This window comes from Saccostrea echinata, unplaced genomic scaffold, assembly GCF_033153115.1.
Source record: "Saccostrea echinata isolate AGI-Se365-2 ecotype Australia unplaced genomic scaffold, CSIRO_AGI_Sech_v1 ptg000016l, whole genome shotgun sequence".
In the NCBI taxonomy this organism is placed as follows: Eukaryota; Metazoa; Mollusca; class Bivalvia; order Ostreida; family Ostreidae; genus Saccostrea; species Saccostrea echinata.
Genome location: NW_026889765.1, coordinates 140,668 through 159,056, shown reverse-complemented (window position 1 = coordinate 159,056; position 18,389 = coordinate 140,668). Strand labels below are relative to the sequence as shown.

General features: G+C 33.1%; 1 protein-coding gene across 1 annotated transcript; it reads left to right on the top strand.

Annotated features, from left to right (window-relative positions):
- Positions 1-2,820: 2,820 nt before the first annotated feature.
- LOC133188713 (glycoprotein 3-alpha-L-fucosyltransferase A-like) lies at positions 2,821-3,813 on the top strand. The gene has a single exon (XM_061324212.1). The coding sequence runs from the start codon at positions 2,821-2,823 to the stop codon at positions 3,811-3,813; it is 993 nt and encodes a 330-aa protein (XP_061180196.1).
- The last annotated feature ends 14,576 nt before the right edge of the window (positions 3,814-18,389 follow it).

The window sequence follows — 18,389 nt, the reverse complement described above, 5'->3', positions numbered from 1 at the left end:
TGTATTACGCACCAATATATATATATATAGAGAGAGAGAGAGAGAGAGAGAGAGAGAGAGAGAGAATTTCGCAAAATATAAATAGAAAAATCTTGAAAGAATCAAATAAAGGAGATTTTGTAGATATACTATAAATTAATCTGTCACTATGTCGAATTAATGATGACTAAACGTCTTTCATACAAATTGTTAGGCCATTATTTTTTATACTGATTGTCTACATGTGTCTCTGATCAAGACAAGGGACATATATCGGGTCTGATCGGTTGCCAAAGGATGCTTACATGTACTCATCTATGGAACCTACTCCCCACTCTGATGTTTCCAGAGCTAGGGGTCCGTCGGATTCTCATTTCGGGACATTAACAATTTATCATATATACAGTCAGCAGATAATCAGTTTGGTATACAACAAACACAACCTCTACAAAAAGTAGACTGACTGTAAGATATCAATCCTAGATATTTTTGACAATTTTTTCAGATCCTATGTGCTTCATGTTCAATTGGTCAGCTAAAAATTGCAAAACCTGTAATACAGTATTTTGATAACAAATACGTGTACTTCGATTTACAGCAACATTACGGGACAAAGTTTTTTTATGCTAAAACTTGTGAAAATTTGATTTGAAAACTTTTTGAGAACAACATAATAGGAATTGTTCATTAAGAAACAAATCCTTCAGATCGTCATAGGATTTTGAAGTTTTGGAAAGTTCAACCCAGCTTTCTAAATAATTGTCAAGTCTTGAGGAAAACTGTGAAAATGCCTCACTACCATCAGGTTTTGTTGTTCGAAATCTTTTTTTTTTCGGAAACCATCCTCTGTCATTTCGAAACGTTGGTAAAGAGCCTTTTTAAGTTCCTCAATTTTTTAGTGCACTGTTAGGTGGAAGTCTTGTGAAAACATCTAATGCCTTTCCTGTCAAGAGAGCACTTGGGTGAGATCCCCAGTTATTGATATTCCAACGTTTAACTTTAGTATATCTCTCAAAACGCTAAATATAAGCATCTATATTGTCTTTTGATTCGTCAAATGCTGGAAGTTTGGGACTTTTTCCGGTTGATGGGTTTCCGTCAGATGGGTAGAATCAAGTGCTGACTTTAGAGATCTCTCTAAAGCAAGAGTCTGGAACTGATGATCAATTTCAAGTTCTTGGGTTTTCCGTTTTTGTTCAGACACTGCAAATTAACTAGATTTGAAAAAATTCTTTAAATTAAACTTGGCAAACCTTCACAATTGGAACGATCTTAACTGATTTGGAAAAAGAAAGTTTGTCAACTACCGCTGCCACCAAATGCAACGTGGTTGAGCCAGGCTATCTCCAAATAACACTAAAGACAGTTCCAATTAATAGAAATTTATTTACAAAAAAACAGAATTATATATTTACACACTCATTTGCACACTCACATTCGCACACCGTTCTCTTTCACATATACTTATACGAGAAAAATCAATAAACCTTCATAATTTGACAGACAGACAGACTAAATGTTATTTTCTTTATATAATATCTTATAATAATTTACATTGTTGCCCGTAAATGGTCACCTGTACAGTTCTGTATATCTAGATTACCCACAATCACATCAAAAGTTTCGGCATAGGTTCGTTGATCGATCGTCCTATCGCTTCTTGGGCTGAGGTCCCGGAATTTTTGGAATGGAGATGATCAACCTTGCTTTTGATCCCTCCGGAATACTGCTCAGCTAACGTACTTCTCCAAATTAAACATAACGCTACAATTTACAGGGCCCATAAGTCATCGAATTAGGCAACACATTATAATGGCAACACTTAATGATATTACATTTAGATAATACACATACACCTAAAGAAACACTCAAAAGTGACACAAAGTAGTCATTCAAAATTGGGTGTTAAAACTCCCGCTACTGATACACTTGACTGCTCACACAGGTAAGTTAGACAAGTGAATGTAAGTCAAGGTTATATTTAGGTCAATCGATAAACAAGAATACTTACAAAATACACGCTAAATATAAATATTCAAAAATACATAACATACATACCAAGGTCCGTGCCCTTGTTATACTTATGGTATTGCACGTTGCATACTGCAAAATATACTGTTCATGCAGCAAAATTCAGCTGCCCTCTAAATGCGTGTCTCTTATACGGCAGCTCACCCTGGAATGTCCCAGTGAAAGTTAAATTACGTGACTTTTGCATAAGCTATGAACTATGGGTAATAATGGGTACAGACACCAAAGGACCGTAAAACTAACCTGATATACAAGTGATTGTCACAAACATAAGTAACATTCTTAATCATAAAAAAGTTTAGTATTGCAATCCAACATATTTCAACTTGAAGTCTACACTCTGCATTTCCTATGGATATTTCCAAACTTTTTCAATTACAGACAAACCTTACAGTGCCTAAATATTGAACATCTGAAACAAAATCCTCTCAGATTCTTGCTCTTCTTCCTTTAAGTATAGTCCCACTGGACGTGTCATTACCGGTGAGGATAATAAAGCCGAAAATGAAGACCAAAATGTCCCAAATCCAGGTGGCAGACACGTTTTCATTCTCCTATAAATTAACAATGAGTACACCGTACTTTTGCGTTTTATGAAATAGGATTGATAAACATTAAGTTTTATCATTTTTAAAGGGAAATGATGCTTAAAAAATTCTCAATTTAAAAAAAAACTAGCTAGATGCATATTAAGACAAAATAATTATTCTTATTTTTAGGGTTCAGCAGATGGAGGTTTCTATTCGACTCTTTGTTTTGTTAATCCTTATTGGATTAACATTCCTCGTGATAGAATTTGTTTTTCAAAAAATGGAAGGACATCATTTCCGTGCTTATCAAAACTGTAATTTATCAAACAAAACAGAGTGGAGAATATTGTGGTACAATATACCATCATATTTAGTAAACGCCTTAAATTATACGAAATTGAAAACGCGTGAAAAGCATCCATACTGGATTTTTTCTCATGATAAACACGATTTATCTAAGAGTGATATTGTGATTTTTACACATAATACAATGGGTAAAGTTCAACCGTATAAATCAGAGTGTCAAATTTGGATTTTAAACACCATGGAGACTGATATATTCATGAAAAAATACTACAAGGAATGGAATAATAATTTGGATTGGTTGATGTCTTATCGCAGAGATTCAGATATATATCGACCGTATGGGATACTTAGGAAACGTAAGACCCTTTTGGTGAAGAATTATACGGAGGTATTTCAGAAGAAGAAATTTTTTGGTGTGTGGATGTCAGGACATTGTCCAGTGCCGTCTCGTCGTAAAGATTACATACTTAATTTAAAGAATTATATACAGGTCGATATGTTCGGATCTTGTGGGAGGTCTGTTTGTCTTAGTCGAACTCCAGGACTAAATGAATGCTTGCGAAACTTTTCTCGTGATTACAAATTTTATTTTGCCTTTGAAAATAACATCTGCAAAGACTACACGACAGAGAAATTATTTAATGTATTTTTGGGTGATTTAGATGTTATACCTGTAATTAATGGACCGCAAAGTGTAGCGGAATACATACCTAATGGAACATTTATAAACGCTCTAGATTTCACTTCGCCGAAAGCTCTGGCGGATAAACTGAAGGAAATTGGCTCAAACAAAACTCTTTTTACTCAATACCTTAGAGAAAAGGACAAATATATAGATATTGGTTTGAATGATATATTTCTACAGTCAGTCTTCCAGATATTTGACAAAATTAATCAAACAAATGGAACAATTGTACGATGCAAAGCAAGTATAGAAGAGCATTTCTTTCAGAGAGAAGGATGCTAATATATATATATATATATATATATATATATATATATATATATATATATATATATATATATATATATATATATATATATATATATGTAGTACGAACCAGACCCAACCTGATACCTCGGGACTGCTTTGTGTCAGGTTGGGTCTGGTTGGTACTATATATATATATAAATAAATCCAAGAAAAATCATAGTGGTCGGTGATAAATATGAAATTGCATTACAGTTGTACAATTTATAAAATGGAAAGACAGTGAAAGTTTTGTTTCCGCATAAGTCTAGGTGTTTACTGATTTTAAGAACCAGTACACACGGTAAGGCTTGCCTTATAAGTCTAAAACCTTACGTTTTGCATGCCGTACGACTTTCATGTCCACACTAAAAAGATTGGAAACTTGCATGTCAACATATATATAATTATCATGCATGTAAAGATAATTATCTTGCATGTTGACATACTTTTCCCGCATGTTACCATAATTTATCTAGCATGTATGGGGCGGAGATGGACCACTTTGACAAAGCGGTCTCCTTAGTCGCGAATTATATACAACGAGGCCTACAGTGTTAAGGAAGCAATTTGTCAATAGCTTGCAAATCACAACTTATAAAAGTCTTTCGACTTATAGATAGTAAGTCATATAACTAGTAAGCACCAGGAATGAGTGATTATTTGAATTGGATTAAAAATATATAATAAAAAGATAATTTACAGATAAATGTCATTTGAAACGAAAGAGAGCTTCCACCGCTACAGTTGCTTTCCATTCCTGCATTTCACTTGACGTCAATTACCTAGGGAGAAAACAAACCATCGTTTTTGAAAAAGTTATCACAGACACACACAGTGGGTATATTAGGAATTCCGGAAACTACAGAATACCAATGTCTGGATATTACGTATTAATTAACTTGGGTCACACCAGTCGTCGGCAATATTCCATTGGAGCTGATTGTGAATGGGGAACAAAAAGGGGGCACTGATCCGTCAAACACAGGAAATGGTGCTTCTCAAAGTACGACAGGAATAGCAGTGTTGTCATTATACGAAAACGATGATGTGTATATTCGTACACATCCAGGCGCAAGTCCCTCTGGTGTACTGGTCAGCAATGTATGGCAAGAAACCTGTTTTTCAATTTGGAATATTTAATAACAGTTACTGTGAATGAATTGTGTGTAATTTTACTTTATGCAAAAATTTAGCTTTATGTTAAAATGTCAAAAATGAAATATAAATTATGTATTTTTTTAACTTCAGAGGAAAACATTTCTCACTGGGATAACCTCAGTGATACTGATGCTGTAATTTGTAGAAAATGACTAGGGAATATCACATTTTTACACTGAAATGGTACATAAATTAATTTGCTTCACAAATTTCTGCCTATTGGATCATCAAACAGTTTAATTTAATTTTTCAAGCGAGATTGGTGCCTGTGGAAATTCTAGTATAGCTAGCATCAGTAGTTTCTATTTCAATTTATAATAAATGTTCACTTTTTTAAAAACATATCTTGACAACTAGGTCATCCTAACTACATGTATCAACTAAATGTTTTTTTACACGGTTACAATTCAAACTTGTTATGGAATAGTAATTCAAAATTCATGTTAACTGAGAATTTTTGTTCTAAACAGATAGCAAAGATTAAACCATCCTCTGATGAGGATCAAATACCCTTTTTTAACAGGAAATCAAAGATTACATATTTCCTGAAAAGTATACATGCAACCGAGAAATACATGTAGATATGCAATAAGTTCTTTTAAATATTTCTTTCTAAGTCTATCTAGATCTAATTTCAAATGAAATTATTTCATGATTGGCTTTTTTACTTGCACTAATTTGCTTAATTAATACTTATTGCAAGTTTTTAAAAAAATGTTTTTACACTTTATAGATGCATTAAAGTTAACTGTTTACCACTTGCGGGGCAATAATTATAATGTATCTTGTGTTCGACATATTTTAATGGCCTCCAGTGAAAGATCTATTACATGTATCAGCATGTGAAGCATGAGAATTATAGATCTCCATTTCTCCACTTTACTTCATTGTGATGATTTCATACTTTGGCAATGTACATATATTTCTGCATAATATACGCAAAAAGCAGACTCTTCCTCGGTTTAATTTATCATTCAGATGGATTTATTTCAATCTTTATGAAAACCATCTATCCTTCTGTATTCAATAATCCAGAAGTGAAAAAAAAATTAGATAGATTACATGATCAGTACGTACTGGTCCCTGCTGACAAAGCAGGTAACAACATTGTCTTTGTTTGTAAGGCTCATTATATTAAATGTATTTTAGAGGAACTTGGATTTAATTCTACAAGTGGTAATCCAACTTATACTCATAGTTCCCTTTCTAAGGAAGAAATTCTTCAAAATCATATGTCAGTTTTGAATATTTTTAATATTCCAAACAACCAAAATGAATTTGAATTACCATATTTATATTGGATTCCGAAACTTCATAAAAATCCTTACAAACAAAGATACATAGCGGGTTCCAGTAAATGTTCAACCAAGTCTCTAAGTCACTAAGATATTAACAGTGGTGAAGGAGAAACTTTAAGAGTACTGTGCAACAATATATTCGAGAAGTGGTGTAAATCAGATGTGGATACTTAAAAATTCCAAGGAACTTTTGGAAAATTTGAAATCACAAGATTTTACCAAAATCAACAGCTTAAAAACTTAAGACTTTTCAACTTTGTACACAACCATTCCCCACGATAAATTAAAGTCCAGGCTTTTTGATATCATTGACAGCTGCTTTTTCAATAAAAATGGACCTCGTAAATATACTTGCCTTGTCATTGGTCATTTGCAAAATTATTTTGTTAAAAAACATTCTGATTGTTCACACAAGTACTCTGAAGTTGACATTAAAAAGATGCTTGAGTTTCTAATTGACAATATCTATGTGGTTTTTGGAGACCAGGTCTTCCAACAATCTATTGGAATTCCCATGGGTACCAATTGCGCCCCGTTATTAGCAGACCTTTTTTTGTATTCATATGAAGCAGAATTTGTCCAAAATCTTGTACGTGAAAAGAAGAAAACACTTGCTGTGGCCTTCAACTCGACATTTAGATATATCGACGACGTATTGTCAATTAACAATGGCTATTTCCATTCCTATGTCGATACAATATATCCTGGTGAACTTGAGATAAAAGATACCACAGAGTCTAACACATCTGTGTCATATTTGGATATTTTACTTGAAAAAGACGTTAATGGTAATCTAACAACCAAGCTTTATGATAAACGTGATGACTTTAACTTTTCAATCGTCAACTTCCCTTACTTATGCAGCAATATACCTTCATCACCTGCATACGGGGTAAATATCTCTCAGTTGATTCGATACGCAACAGCATGCTCTACGTATGAACAATTTCTAAAACGAGGTAAGTTATTGACAAACAAGTTGATGAAACAAGAATATCAGCAGTCTCGTTTAAAGTCATCATTTCGTAAGTTCTATGGTCGATACAATGACCTTGTCAGCAAATACAATTTATCATTGAGTTAAATGCTGACTGACGTTTTTCACACTAATTGTTAGGCCATTATTTACACACTGAATTGTCGACGGATTTTTCCGTTATTTCCCGATCATGACAAGGAGCACACGGCGGGTGTGACCGGTCGGCAGGGGATGATCACTCCTCCATGGCACCTGATCCCACCTCTGATGTTTGGAGGTCCGTGTTTGCTCTGCTCCTATTTTGTATTGATTAATGGACTTTTGAGCTTGAATACTGTTCGTTATCTCCATATATTTCATTTCTTATTTTCAATAATACCGATCACAGTAGCCTAGTGGTAGGGCGCTTCCTTCGTGATCGAGAGGCCCGGGCTCGATTCTCGTTCTCCGCGCCGCGTCAAACCTAAGACGTAAACATACGCAGTGACTGTTCTTTCGCTAAAGCGCCTCGCACCAGAAGTGAAAGTCACGGGTCTTTCGGATGAGACCTCAAAAAACCGAGGTCCCGTGTCACGATAGGCCTTGGCACGATAAAGAATCCTCACTGCTCAATAGCCCTGGGTGCCGAGCATGGAACTAAATTTGAAGCCCTTCACCGGCTCTACATGAGCAACACAATTAATCGAAATCAAAAACTGATGTATAGAATTATGTATCTTAGTGTAGTCTACTTTTGTGTTATAATTATAAATATTATATACAGTGTAATAATTAGAATTGTTATACCTTTAAAAATTTGTTCCTATATAAATCAATACTAATAAAAGTCTAACATTTCGAATGTTTTACTGAGCAGGCATTAAAAAATCGATGTTTGACCGCGGAGTGAGATATTGGACCTGTCGATGAGATGTTGGACCGCTTACGTCACATAATGGGCGGGGTCAGCTAAATCTCATTTGCATTTGTTGATGTTCGACATACATGTATGTAAAAAAAATAATAATAAAATAAATAAATAAAAGGTATAACAAAACATTTATTGACTGCGTTCTCGGGCAAAATGCGTTTTGTCGTCCCCTCAGGCAGTTTGGTTCTTGGGTCCGACAAAACGCATGTTGCCCTCGAACCCAGTCAATAAATGTATAATATTGAAATCAGACCAAAACTGGAGGAGTAGCGTTTTGAAAGTAATTCACATAAACTTCTATATTTTTAAAACTATGACAAGATTGTCCAATATATATATATATATATATATATATATATATATATATATATATATATATATATATATATATATATATATATATATATATATATATATATATATATATACAGAATAATGTATCTTAATGCAGTGTCCTTGTGTACCAAGTTACATTAGGATCAGACAAAAACTGTAAAGGGAGTGGCATTTTGAAAGTATTTAACAGAAATTTCTATTTTTAGTTACTATGGTAACACTCTTTATCAGGAATAAAAACCGATGTACAAAATTATGTATCTTAGTGTAGTCTACTTAAGTTCTAAGTTATATTGAAATAAGACCAAAACTGTAGGAGAAATAGTGTTTTGAAAATAATTCACAAAAAGTTCTATTTTTAGTAACCACGGCAACACTTCATCGAAATAAAAAAAACCCTGATATATACAGAATTATGTATCCTATGTATAGTCTACTTATGTGCCAAGTTTATTGAAATCAGACCAAAACTGTAGGAGGAGTAGCGTTTTGAAAGTATTTCAAAGAGAATTTGAAAAGGGTTAAGTACTTATTTAATTCATGCAAAGATGTCCATGAGTAAAAAAGGTTTTCAAAGGTGTCATATACTTCTAGTATATAACCAATTATGAGCCCCACCCTGGAGCCTAAACCATGGGGCTGGAGCCATGAATTTTACAATTTTGGTAGAGGATATGTGTTGTAATCATGGAAATAGTTTGCCTGCTTGATGTCCATAAGGGGAGAAGATTTTCAAATATGTGATGTATTTTCAATATTAGACCGATCTAAGTCCTACTCTAGGGTTTCAACCATGAACCCAAGGCTATGAATGTCATAATTTTTGTCAAAGATTTTGTGCTCATTATAATCGTGAAAACAACTTATGCCTGCTAGATGTCCGGATCCATCAGTAACGAAGAAGCTATATGTAGGTTAATTTTTATTGGTAGGGCGACATCAACTCTGAGATTAAGCGTACAGTACAGTTTCTCCCAGCTTCGTCAAAATAGACATTATAACTATTGCGATACATTTTAGAATTTACTACAGCTCCATACATTTATTAGTTTTAATCTTTTTCTTACATTGTACTGTTAAGCATTAACTTGCGAAATCTCACAGTGAAATGACTCAAACAAACGGAAAAGGAAGAAAAACCCTAATTTGGGCATCAATCATATAAGTCGCAAAACGTTATTCATTTATTTACAGTAGACCATTGTATTACACGTTTAGGGATAGCCCTTTTCTATAAAGTGTTTGTGAAAACGTGCAGATAATAATGAATATATGAATTCCTAGGTCACCATGCATCTTATCAATGTTCTGCATAATCAATGTGAGCATAATATAAAAATAGAGTGGCCTTATTTTCCATTATTTGAAACACAGGCTGAAATCTAGACAAAAATGCATTGTGTCTGTATAAAATTTGGAAAATGGTATCTACATCTTACATGTATTATACCTGCTAACTATTAATAATGGGCTGTTCGCCTTTTATTTGCTTGGTAGCGTCGAATGCAAAGGACAACGTATGGTAACGGACGGATTTGGCCTCTTATTTGGGATAAAATCAAAACACAATTTAAATTGCGATGGTTTGCAATGAAGAACTTAAAAAAATGCTTGTTTTTAAACCAGCATTATTAAATTTGATTCAAAAGGATGCACTGGAGTCACAAGGTGACAAAGTAGAACATTTTACCATATTTCCGTTTAGATTCTGTTGGAATTTCATCAAATTTGACATACCTGAAAATTAGACGAAAAATGAGAAAAATTGGAAATTGATATATATTTTTGTGACTTTCGTGTGATCTCTGTGTATCATAGCTTTTAGAATCAATACTTATTCTGTGACAGGGATGACAAGAGTTTTCTTATGAAGTATTACATCTTTCTAAGAATCACCATAAACCAGGAACCAAAAGAGGGTCTTACCCTATCTTGTCCTTTAAGTCTTGATTTAGATTTATATACCATATATTCTATAACAAACACAACATACTTTATCAATGATAATTTTCCAAGATATTCTTAATTTAAAATCATAGTACCGTGTACAGATGTTCTTCGACAAAAAATCAGCATACATTACGAGGAGTTTTGAACAGATATAAAACACGTGCAATAAAATTATAAAGAAAAAAAAAATAAAATATAGTGTTAAAAAGTGTTTACTCAAAATTTGGTTTAGATAAGATGTACACATTATCAGGCACCATACAATCACATGAATGTCCTCTAATTATTGGGAATCTCAAATTATACATTGAATAGGAAAATAAAGTTCAAAACTACGTTTCGTATGTCCTTGAATTAAAAATCCCGGGCATAAAATTGATATACATTCCGATTTCAGCGTTCGATCTAAAAAAAAATCTACAAACAATAAAATAGGTGAACAGGGCATAAAGCACGGACCCCCGGAAATTCCAGAGGTGGGATCAGGTGCCTAGGAGTAGTAAGCATCCCCTATAGACCGGTCAATTTATTTTTCTAATAGTGACAATTAAATATTACAGATCAAGCAACTGGAAAAACTTGTCATAATTATCTTATCCAGACAAAAAAACATCACTTACATATCCAACATATCTTCATATCCGTTTCAAGAGTTGCATATTTGTATTCAAATTTGCATAATTAAAAATATGCACCGTCAGTTTTAAACATGAGTATACAATAAGTGTAAATGTTTTTCATTTTTTGATAACTGATCACTATGCATTGGAAAATCGCGAGTAAAGGTTCAGTTGGTGATATGATCTAAATGATTCCCAGTTACATAAAAACAGCGATTTTAATGTCATTGTGAAAAGAATATATGTCCTGTTCAAAGTTATACGCTCAAATTTTGATGTCGATTGAAAATTGTAATTAGTAATGTTTTATCATAGTTACAGTGTATTTTATTGTTAATGTTAATATTCATGCTAAATTGTTTTCAGCACGTTTTTATTTTTTTTTTCTATACTCTCTATATGTATATTCTTCGGCATTTTCCGAGTAGCAAATAGAATTAGATTTTGTATTTAGTTAACTCTATTTTTCATATGAACCTATTTAATAGTTTTTGTGTCGCCTTCAGAGCTGAGCAACACTTAAGAATCACTTTGTGTGGCGTTTTTCTGTCGGTCACACCTAGTATCTTGAGTACTGTTGATATTTAGTGCCGATACACTCATATACTTTGAACTTTTAGAGATATTTGTGCTATTTTTGCAAGTGCACTACTTGCCACAAGACATGTTGAAATAATATTATACAGTCCAACTGACCTTGACCTTTGTCCTATTTTCAAGAATACTCCGAACTGTTGTGTTTTTTAAATTTTGAGAAGGGCTTTGTCAACTACACCTGTAGCATTTAAAACATGTTTACATGTATAACCTACTGACATTTTCTTTCAAATATTTGAATAACATTAACCACACAAAATGAAATCTTAATACATTCTGTTAATAATTGAAAATCATGCGGCCACTTCTGTCAATCAAGATAAAACTAGATTTTTCTCGACTTAACGAAAAAGGCCGATGTTGTGTATTTGTGATGCTATCAATTTCATTGTTACAAAGGAAAACACCATTAACCAGAAGTAACATTTCTTAATGTACACACATATAACACAGAAAACCAGTTAGATTTTGTAGTACATATCTGGAAAAGATACACTACATTCCTCCCCACTAAACTTTTGAAAATACAAGTTTAAATGCAAATTACTGATTACAATGCAGAACAAGTGTTTTAGAGAAATGAAATAATGAGCATCAAATATATTCATAAAATTGAAAATCTGCTGTATTGTGAGTATTTTTAAAACATTTAAATAAACTTTTACATACATAAAGAAGAGTTCCTTGCCCTTAGAAATGAAATAAGGGTATTATTATGCCCCAAAATCACAAATCAGTTTCACAGCAGGTTTCTAGTTTCTAACTGGATAACGGCGAACAGGAGACCTTGACTTGTTTCCTGACTTTGGTAAGAGGTCCTGAGCAACAACTGGTACAGTAGAAAATGGTTCAGGTATGTTTTTGGTTGTAGTTCCCTCACATTCTGTAGACTGTAGTCACCCAGGTCCCCGTGAGACTGCGTTCCTGGTCCGTGTGTTGATCTGGATTTTTGAATTGAGAGTCCTGTTGTTCTGCACAGGTTCGACATAATGGAAAAAGTAACTTGTCTCTCAATAAGGTAAATGCAATAATACAGGCCTCGTGGTGGTAAGACTCGACAGTGAATGAGAACAAATTAAGTTCTCACATCCTAGAATTGGTCGGTAATAATATGAGGATGACCTACTGGAAAAGGTTGTCTTTTAACTTGCTTCAAACTATTTTTTAAGCATATTCAAATTACTTTTAATTCTTTTAATTTCATGATGGGTATCAAAATCATCGTCTCATTACACACAATTTGAATCTGGAATTTGTTTTATTGTTCCCTTTTACTTTGGTAAAATAAAAATTTCCTCAAAAACTTGTCACGGTTGTGAAAGAAATAACACCTGCAGAGTGGATACGGTCGTGCTGCAACAGAATAAACAGTGTATAGTGGTCAGTCAAAAGAACAATAGGTGTCTGGTCTGTGTACCCAGAGTCACTGGTCAACTATCAACAGTTCGGAACTACTCTCATAACCGTGACAATTTTTGAGGAACATTTTTTATTTATTTTTTTTTTTACCAAAGTAAAAGAAGCAATAAAACAAATTCCGAATTCAGATTGTGTGTAATAAGACGATTATTTTGATACCCATCATGAAATTAAAAAAATTAAAAGAAATGTAAATATGTTTAAAAGATACTTTGAAGCATATTTTGTTTTACCTTATGACTGTTTATGCGAAACGCACAAATAAATTGAATAAAATAGAGTAAATTAATAAATCAAAATAAAATGAATTAAAAACTAAATAAATATATAATATTAATCAATTAATTAATAATTCAATAAGGAAAATATATCTAAAAAGAAATATATGAATAGATTTAATTAATAAATTAGTCAATAAATAAATAAAACAAATAAGTAAATAAATACATGTGGATATATAGATTAACATATAAATAAATATAGATATATTTACTTGCCATTCACGACAAGACGCAATAAATTTGTAATTCATTCTTTTCAAAGTAACTGGCATTTATTCTCCTTAAAATTTATCTTAAAGCTACATGTAGTAAACTAAAACAATCAAATACAATCATATTAAGAAATAAATTACTCAAGATATTCAAACAAATAATAATTGACTAAATATATATTTTCACAAAACTAAAGAATTGCCAGGAGTAACGTATTTCTCACAAGTAAATAGCAACAAAAACATATTTTAACCCCTTTTCTGGGTCAAAATGAATGTCAGGGGATGACAGGGAATTGACAGGGTGGTCAGAGGCTTAGTCACGGGACACCAGGGAGTTGACAGGGACGTCAAGGAATGTCAGGGGACATCAGGGGTTAGACAGTGATAACAGGGGCAAAGTCAGGGGACGTCAGGGAGTAGACAGGGTAGTCAGGGACAACGATAGGATCATAGGAGAAAGTCGGGGGGGGGGGGGAAATGTCAGGGACAGACAGGGGAACGTCAGGGGATTTTTTGGAATCTAAGGGGAAAATCATTACAGTAGCTCAATATAACCTTGTAGCATTCCGTAAAGGGCCTCCCGGGAATTTAAAGGATCTTGAATGTCGGGGTCGCGAAGGAAATTCTGTTAAAGGACATTTCTTTGGACTTCTGGTCGAATTCGTGCTCCCAGATACTATTTACAGCGTGCCCCATTCCTCCAAGACCGAAGTCCTTAAAGTTTCCTCGTGTAATTCCTGGTAAGTACATTGAGTCCGTTGAAGATGAGTTTCGGTCTGTATAGTTTCGAATAGCATGTAGGGCATCCGTGCCAATAACATCCGTAAAATTCGTAGACGGTGCGAGTGGCTTCCTGGTATCCGTCGACCGTATGATCTCCCAATCAGAATTCAGCATTTCTTACCTCATTTGCATATAAAGTGCACTCAGTTGACCTCACCGTCAAGACCATACTACTTTTTTTTTCTCTTTTAGTTCATCGTAACTGTTCAACAAATAGTTTTTTCAGAATAAAAGTTACTAAAAATATTCTATTCCTTATTAATAGGAGACGTACAATTTGAGATATGTGACACTGTATGTTGCATAAAACGAAAAAGAAAGGGCCCATGCAAAGAATAATTAATTTTTATTTACATGTAAAAACCGATTAACTCGATAATTGATCGTTGCAGTTCTTCTGACTTTGACGGATTATAGATTATAATTTTTTTTAGATTATTCATTGCTACTATTGTTATTATTATTATTATTATTTTTTTGCTAAGATAGATGATCTAAACATGTTTGTTTACATTGGATACGGCAAGAGTTACTGCTCTTGCACATTGCATGACGAGACGAAAACCCCCGTTTGAGAGTATACTCCGATTTAGGGGTTCGACTAGTCTGGTTAAATCGCCCTAGACATTGAATTTGCTGCCGTGTCAATATACTGGCTGAGCTGGAGGGCTCCTATCAAAGCAGAAAATTTGCGAGAAAGCCCATGAACTGAGTATTTTGAGATAAGATGATTAAACTGATGACATTGACACCCTGGGAATGACTATAGATAAATACATGTATGAACATGCATATGAGAATTTTATGGGGAAAAAATCTTCTTTGAATGTGTATATTATCATTAAAAACAAAGAATGAAAGTAAAATATTCCACAATCATCAGTATTATACAAACATAAAATTATTTAAGAATCATATTTGTGATAATACGTTCTAAAGTAGCGACAAAACAAATATTACTAAGCCTTTTCCGAATACATTTAAATCTGGTTATAAAGAGACATTCAAAATATATGCCTTATGACAAGATTTTTTGAATATCTATCTCATTTAATGAGTTTGAAGTCTACCAGAGCATTGATGTTTGTTTGTTGTTTAACGTCCCTCTCGAGAATTTTTCACTCATATGGAGACGCCTCCACTAGCCGGTGGAGAGCTGCAAATTTTGTCCTATACTCGGCACTTACGGCCATTGAGCAGTGAGGGATCTTTTTCGTGCCAGCACCTACTGCGACACGGGACCTCGGTTTATACGGTCTCATCCGAAGGACCGGTCTCCACGTCCCACAGTGGGATTCGAACCCGCGACGTAAGGATCAACTCCTTACTCCGCGACTACAGCAGACGCTCTAACCACTGCGCCACGTGGGCGACACCTGAGCATTGAAAAATCTGCCTTAAATCCGAAATTTCGTTTATAGGCTATTTTAATGTACATCATGTAGTATTAACACTTCACCTGCGGTAACGGTGCAAGTCATTTTTCTGAGAAGCACGAACTACATTCTAATGTTTTCATTTCAAAACAACTTAGCCTCTCATTAAAGGAATTAATTTTGTAAATTATGATTTGCTCGTGCTTATACACTACTAAGAAAATCATATAACTTGATTACTCTCCTTTCCAAAATGAGAAAAGTTCTATGCATTCTGAGAAAATTCAAATAACTAAATCTTTCCTTGAAAGGAATCGATTTTTTCTCATTTTTTTTCTCTAAATTTCAAAAGGAACACTTCGTTATAACTGGAGCGTGGACCTATAGGACCGGTGTAAAGACGAATTATGACCCCCATAGAATAATGGCCGGGGGTCATTTTTCAACGACAAAAACTGACCCCAAGCCGTAGAAAAAATACTTTTTAGTAGAAAAAGAACCATAAGGGTCATATTTTTATATGTGCGTCCTATAAAAAATTGACCCCCGTTGGAAAATGACCCCTTTTCCAACAGAGTGATGCACAATTTAAAACAGGTGATTGATGCCAAGGTTTGAACCTCAATGTTTAAGCCTTCTAAAGGTAAGACCTTTTTGATCAACACTGGACGAAAGCGCAATTAAAATGCAACAAAACAGCATTAGATTTACATGCATAGCCTATTGTGTTCTCAGCACATATTGAAAATTGCAAAATGGCTACTTTTGGTTATAACTCTTAACGTAATCTCCCTTTAGAACTGTGTTCTATTTGTTTCATATTTTGATGATATAGTGATGATTTTAAAATATCCACAAACAATATGATTTTGTTAACAGGGCATAAAAAAGGACCACTGAAAATTGCAGAGGTAGGACCAGGTGCCTAGAATGGGTAAGCATCCCCTGTTGACCCAAAACACCCGCCGTGAGCCCTATGAATAAATCAGGAGACATTCCGTTGTCGATTGAGTATAGAAAATAAAGGTCAATCAATTGACTCAATTATAGGTTATATTTGTTGACAGGGTCAGTGATACGACCATTGAACTTAAAAATGCTGACTTTAAATGAGGTTGTTGAAACTCCTGTAACATCAACTTACATGTATCTGTCAGTAGCCTGCCTCGATAATCCTGTTCTTGGTATCAAATAATTTGGTAGACGTTAGCGTCATATGCAAATGGTAGCGGAATATTACTACATAATATAGGAACGTTGACGATGGAAAAAGCTGAAGTCATCCTGCTTGTCAGACAATTTAGTTTTAAGTTGGTCTTTATCGTCTATAGTCAGTAGGACGTTCAAATATGAAGCAGACGTGGAAATATGAAATTTCTGCATGTCTGAAATATATACAATCGTATAATGTGCATTCAATTTTATTTATAAACAGTGGGCTATGCGAATTTCTTTTCAAATATATAAAAGTATATATATATATATATATATATATATATATATATATATATATATATATATATATATATATATATATATATATATATATATATATATATATATATATATATATATATATATCTATATATATCTGTGTGTGTGTGTGTGTGTGTGTGTGTGTGAGGGTGTGTGTGTGTGTGTTACAGTAAATATTGTATTTCCTAAATTTTAGGAAATACAGGAAATTTCTATTCTGCTTAGGAAATACATGTATTTTCTGTTTTCAGATAGGAAATACATGTATTTACTGAATTTTTTAATACTTTTTACATGTATTTTCTGACTGTGTTATGGTGAGATAATTTGAAATATAAATCAAAAGATATAAACAGATCGATGCATAGTATATTCAATGTTTATATCAGTTAGCATATCATTTGAATAAACAATATTTGAAATAAACCTTTATTTATTTATAAATAAAAATGCTTTATTTTTGAATATTTAAAAACAAAATGATACACTGCTTTCATTTTCTGGAATGAGTTGTCTATATCACAACATAATATGATTTATGTTATTTTTATATTTTTTTTAATTTAAAAAACTTAAATCTCTTACTGCCATTTCTTGTTTTACTAGATATTCATACAATGCTTCTTAGCATTTATTGACAGTAAATTTAAAACCCTGAAGCATCTTATTTGCAAATAAAACAATTCTTCTTCTGTCTCTTTAAAAATGTAAAAAAAATCTTATGAAATACATATAATATAACGAAACTAAAGTCAGTATTTCAATCATGAAACTTTTCTTTAAGGTATTTTCCACCCTCACAATTTTAATGGTTCAATGTAGAAAAACTGCATTTATTTTCACAGATTATAGTTTAATTAAATTAACTAATAATTGCAAAACATTTATATATTACCATATTTTTAAAGATGCAAGACTTTAATAAACAGATGTACCGTATATGTAAGTATTAAAAAATAGTGCATTTTTAATAAATTTCATAATAAAAATTATGCAAGAATTGGTTCAAATACATCATTCTGATGATGAAAGCTCCAAAATAATTGCTTCTTTGTAAATATATTTGAATTGTGAATATCAGGGAATCCATTTTACATTAGAAGTACAATAAAGAAAGTGCCTGAATGAAGATACAAGAGAAGGAGTTATAGCCATAGGCAATATATTTAAAA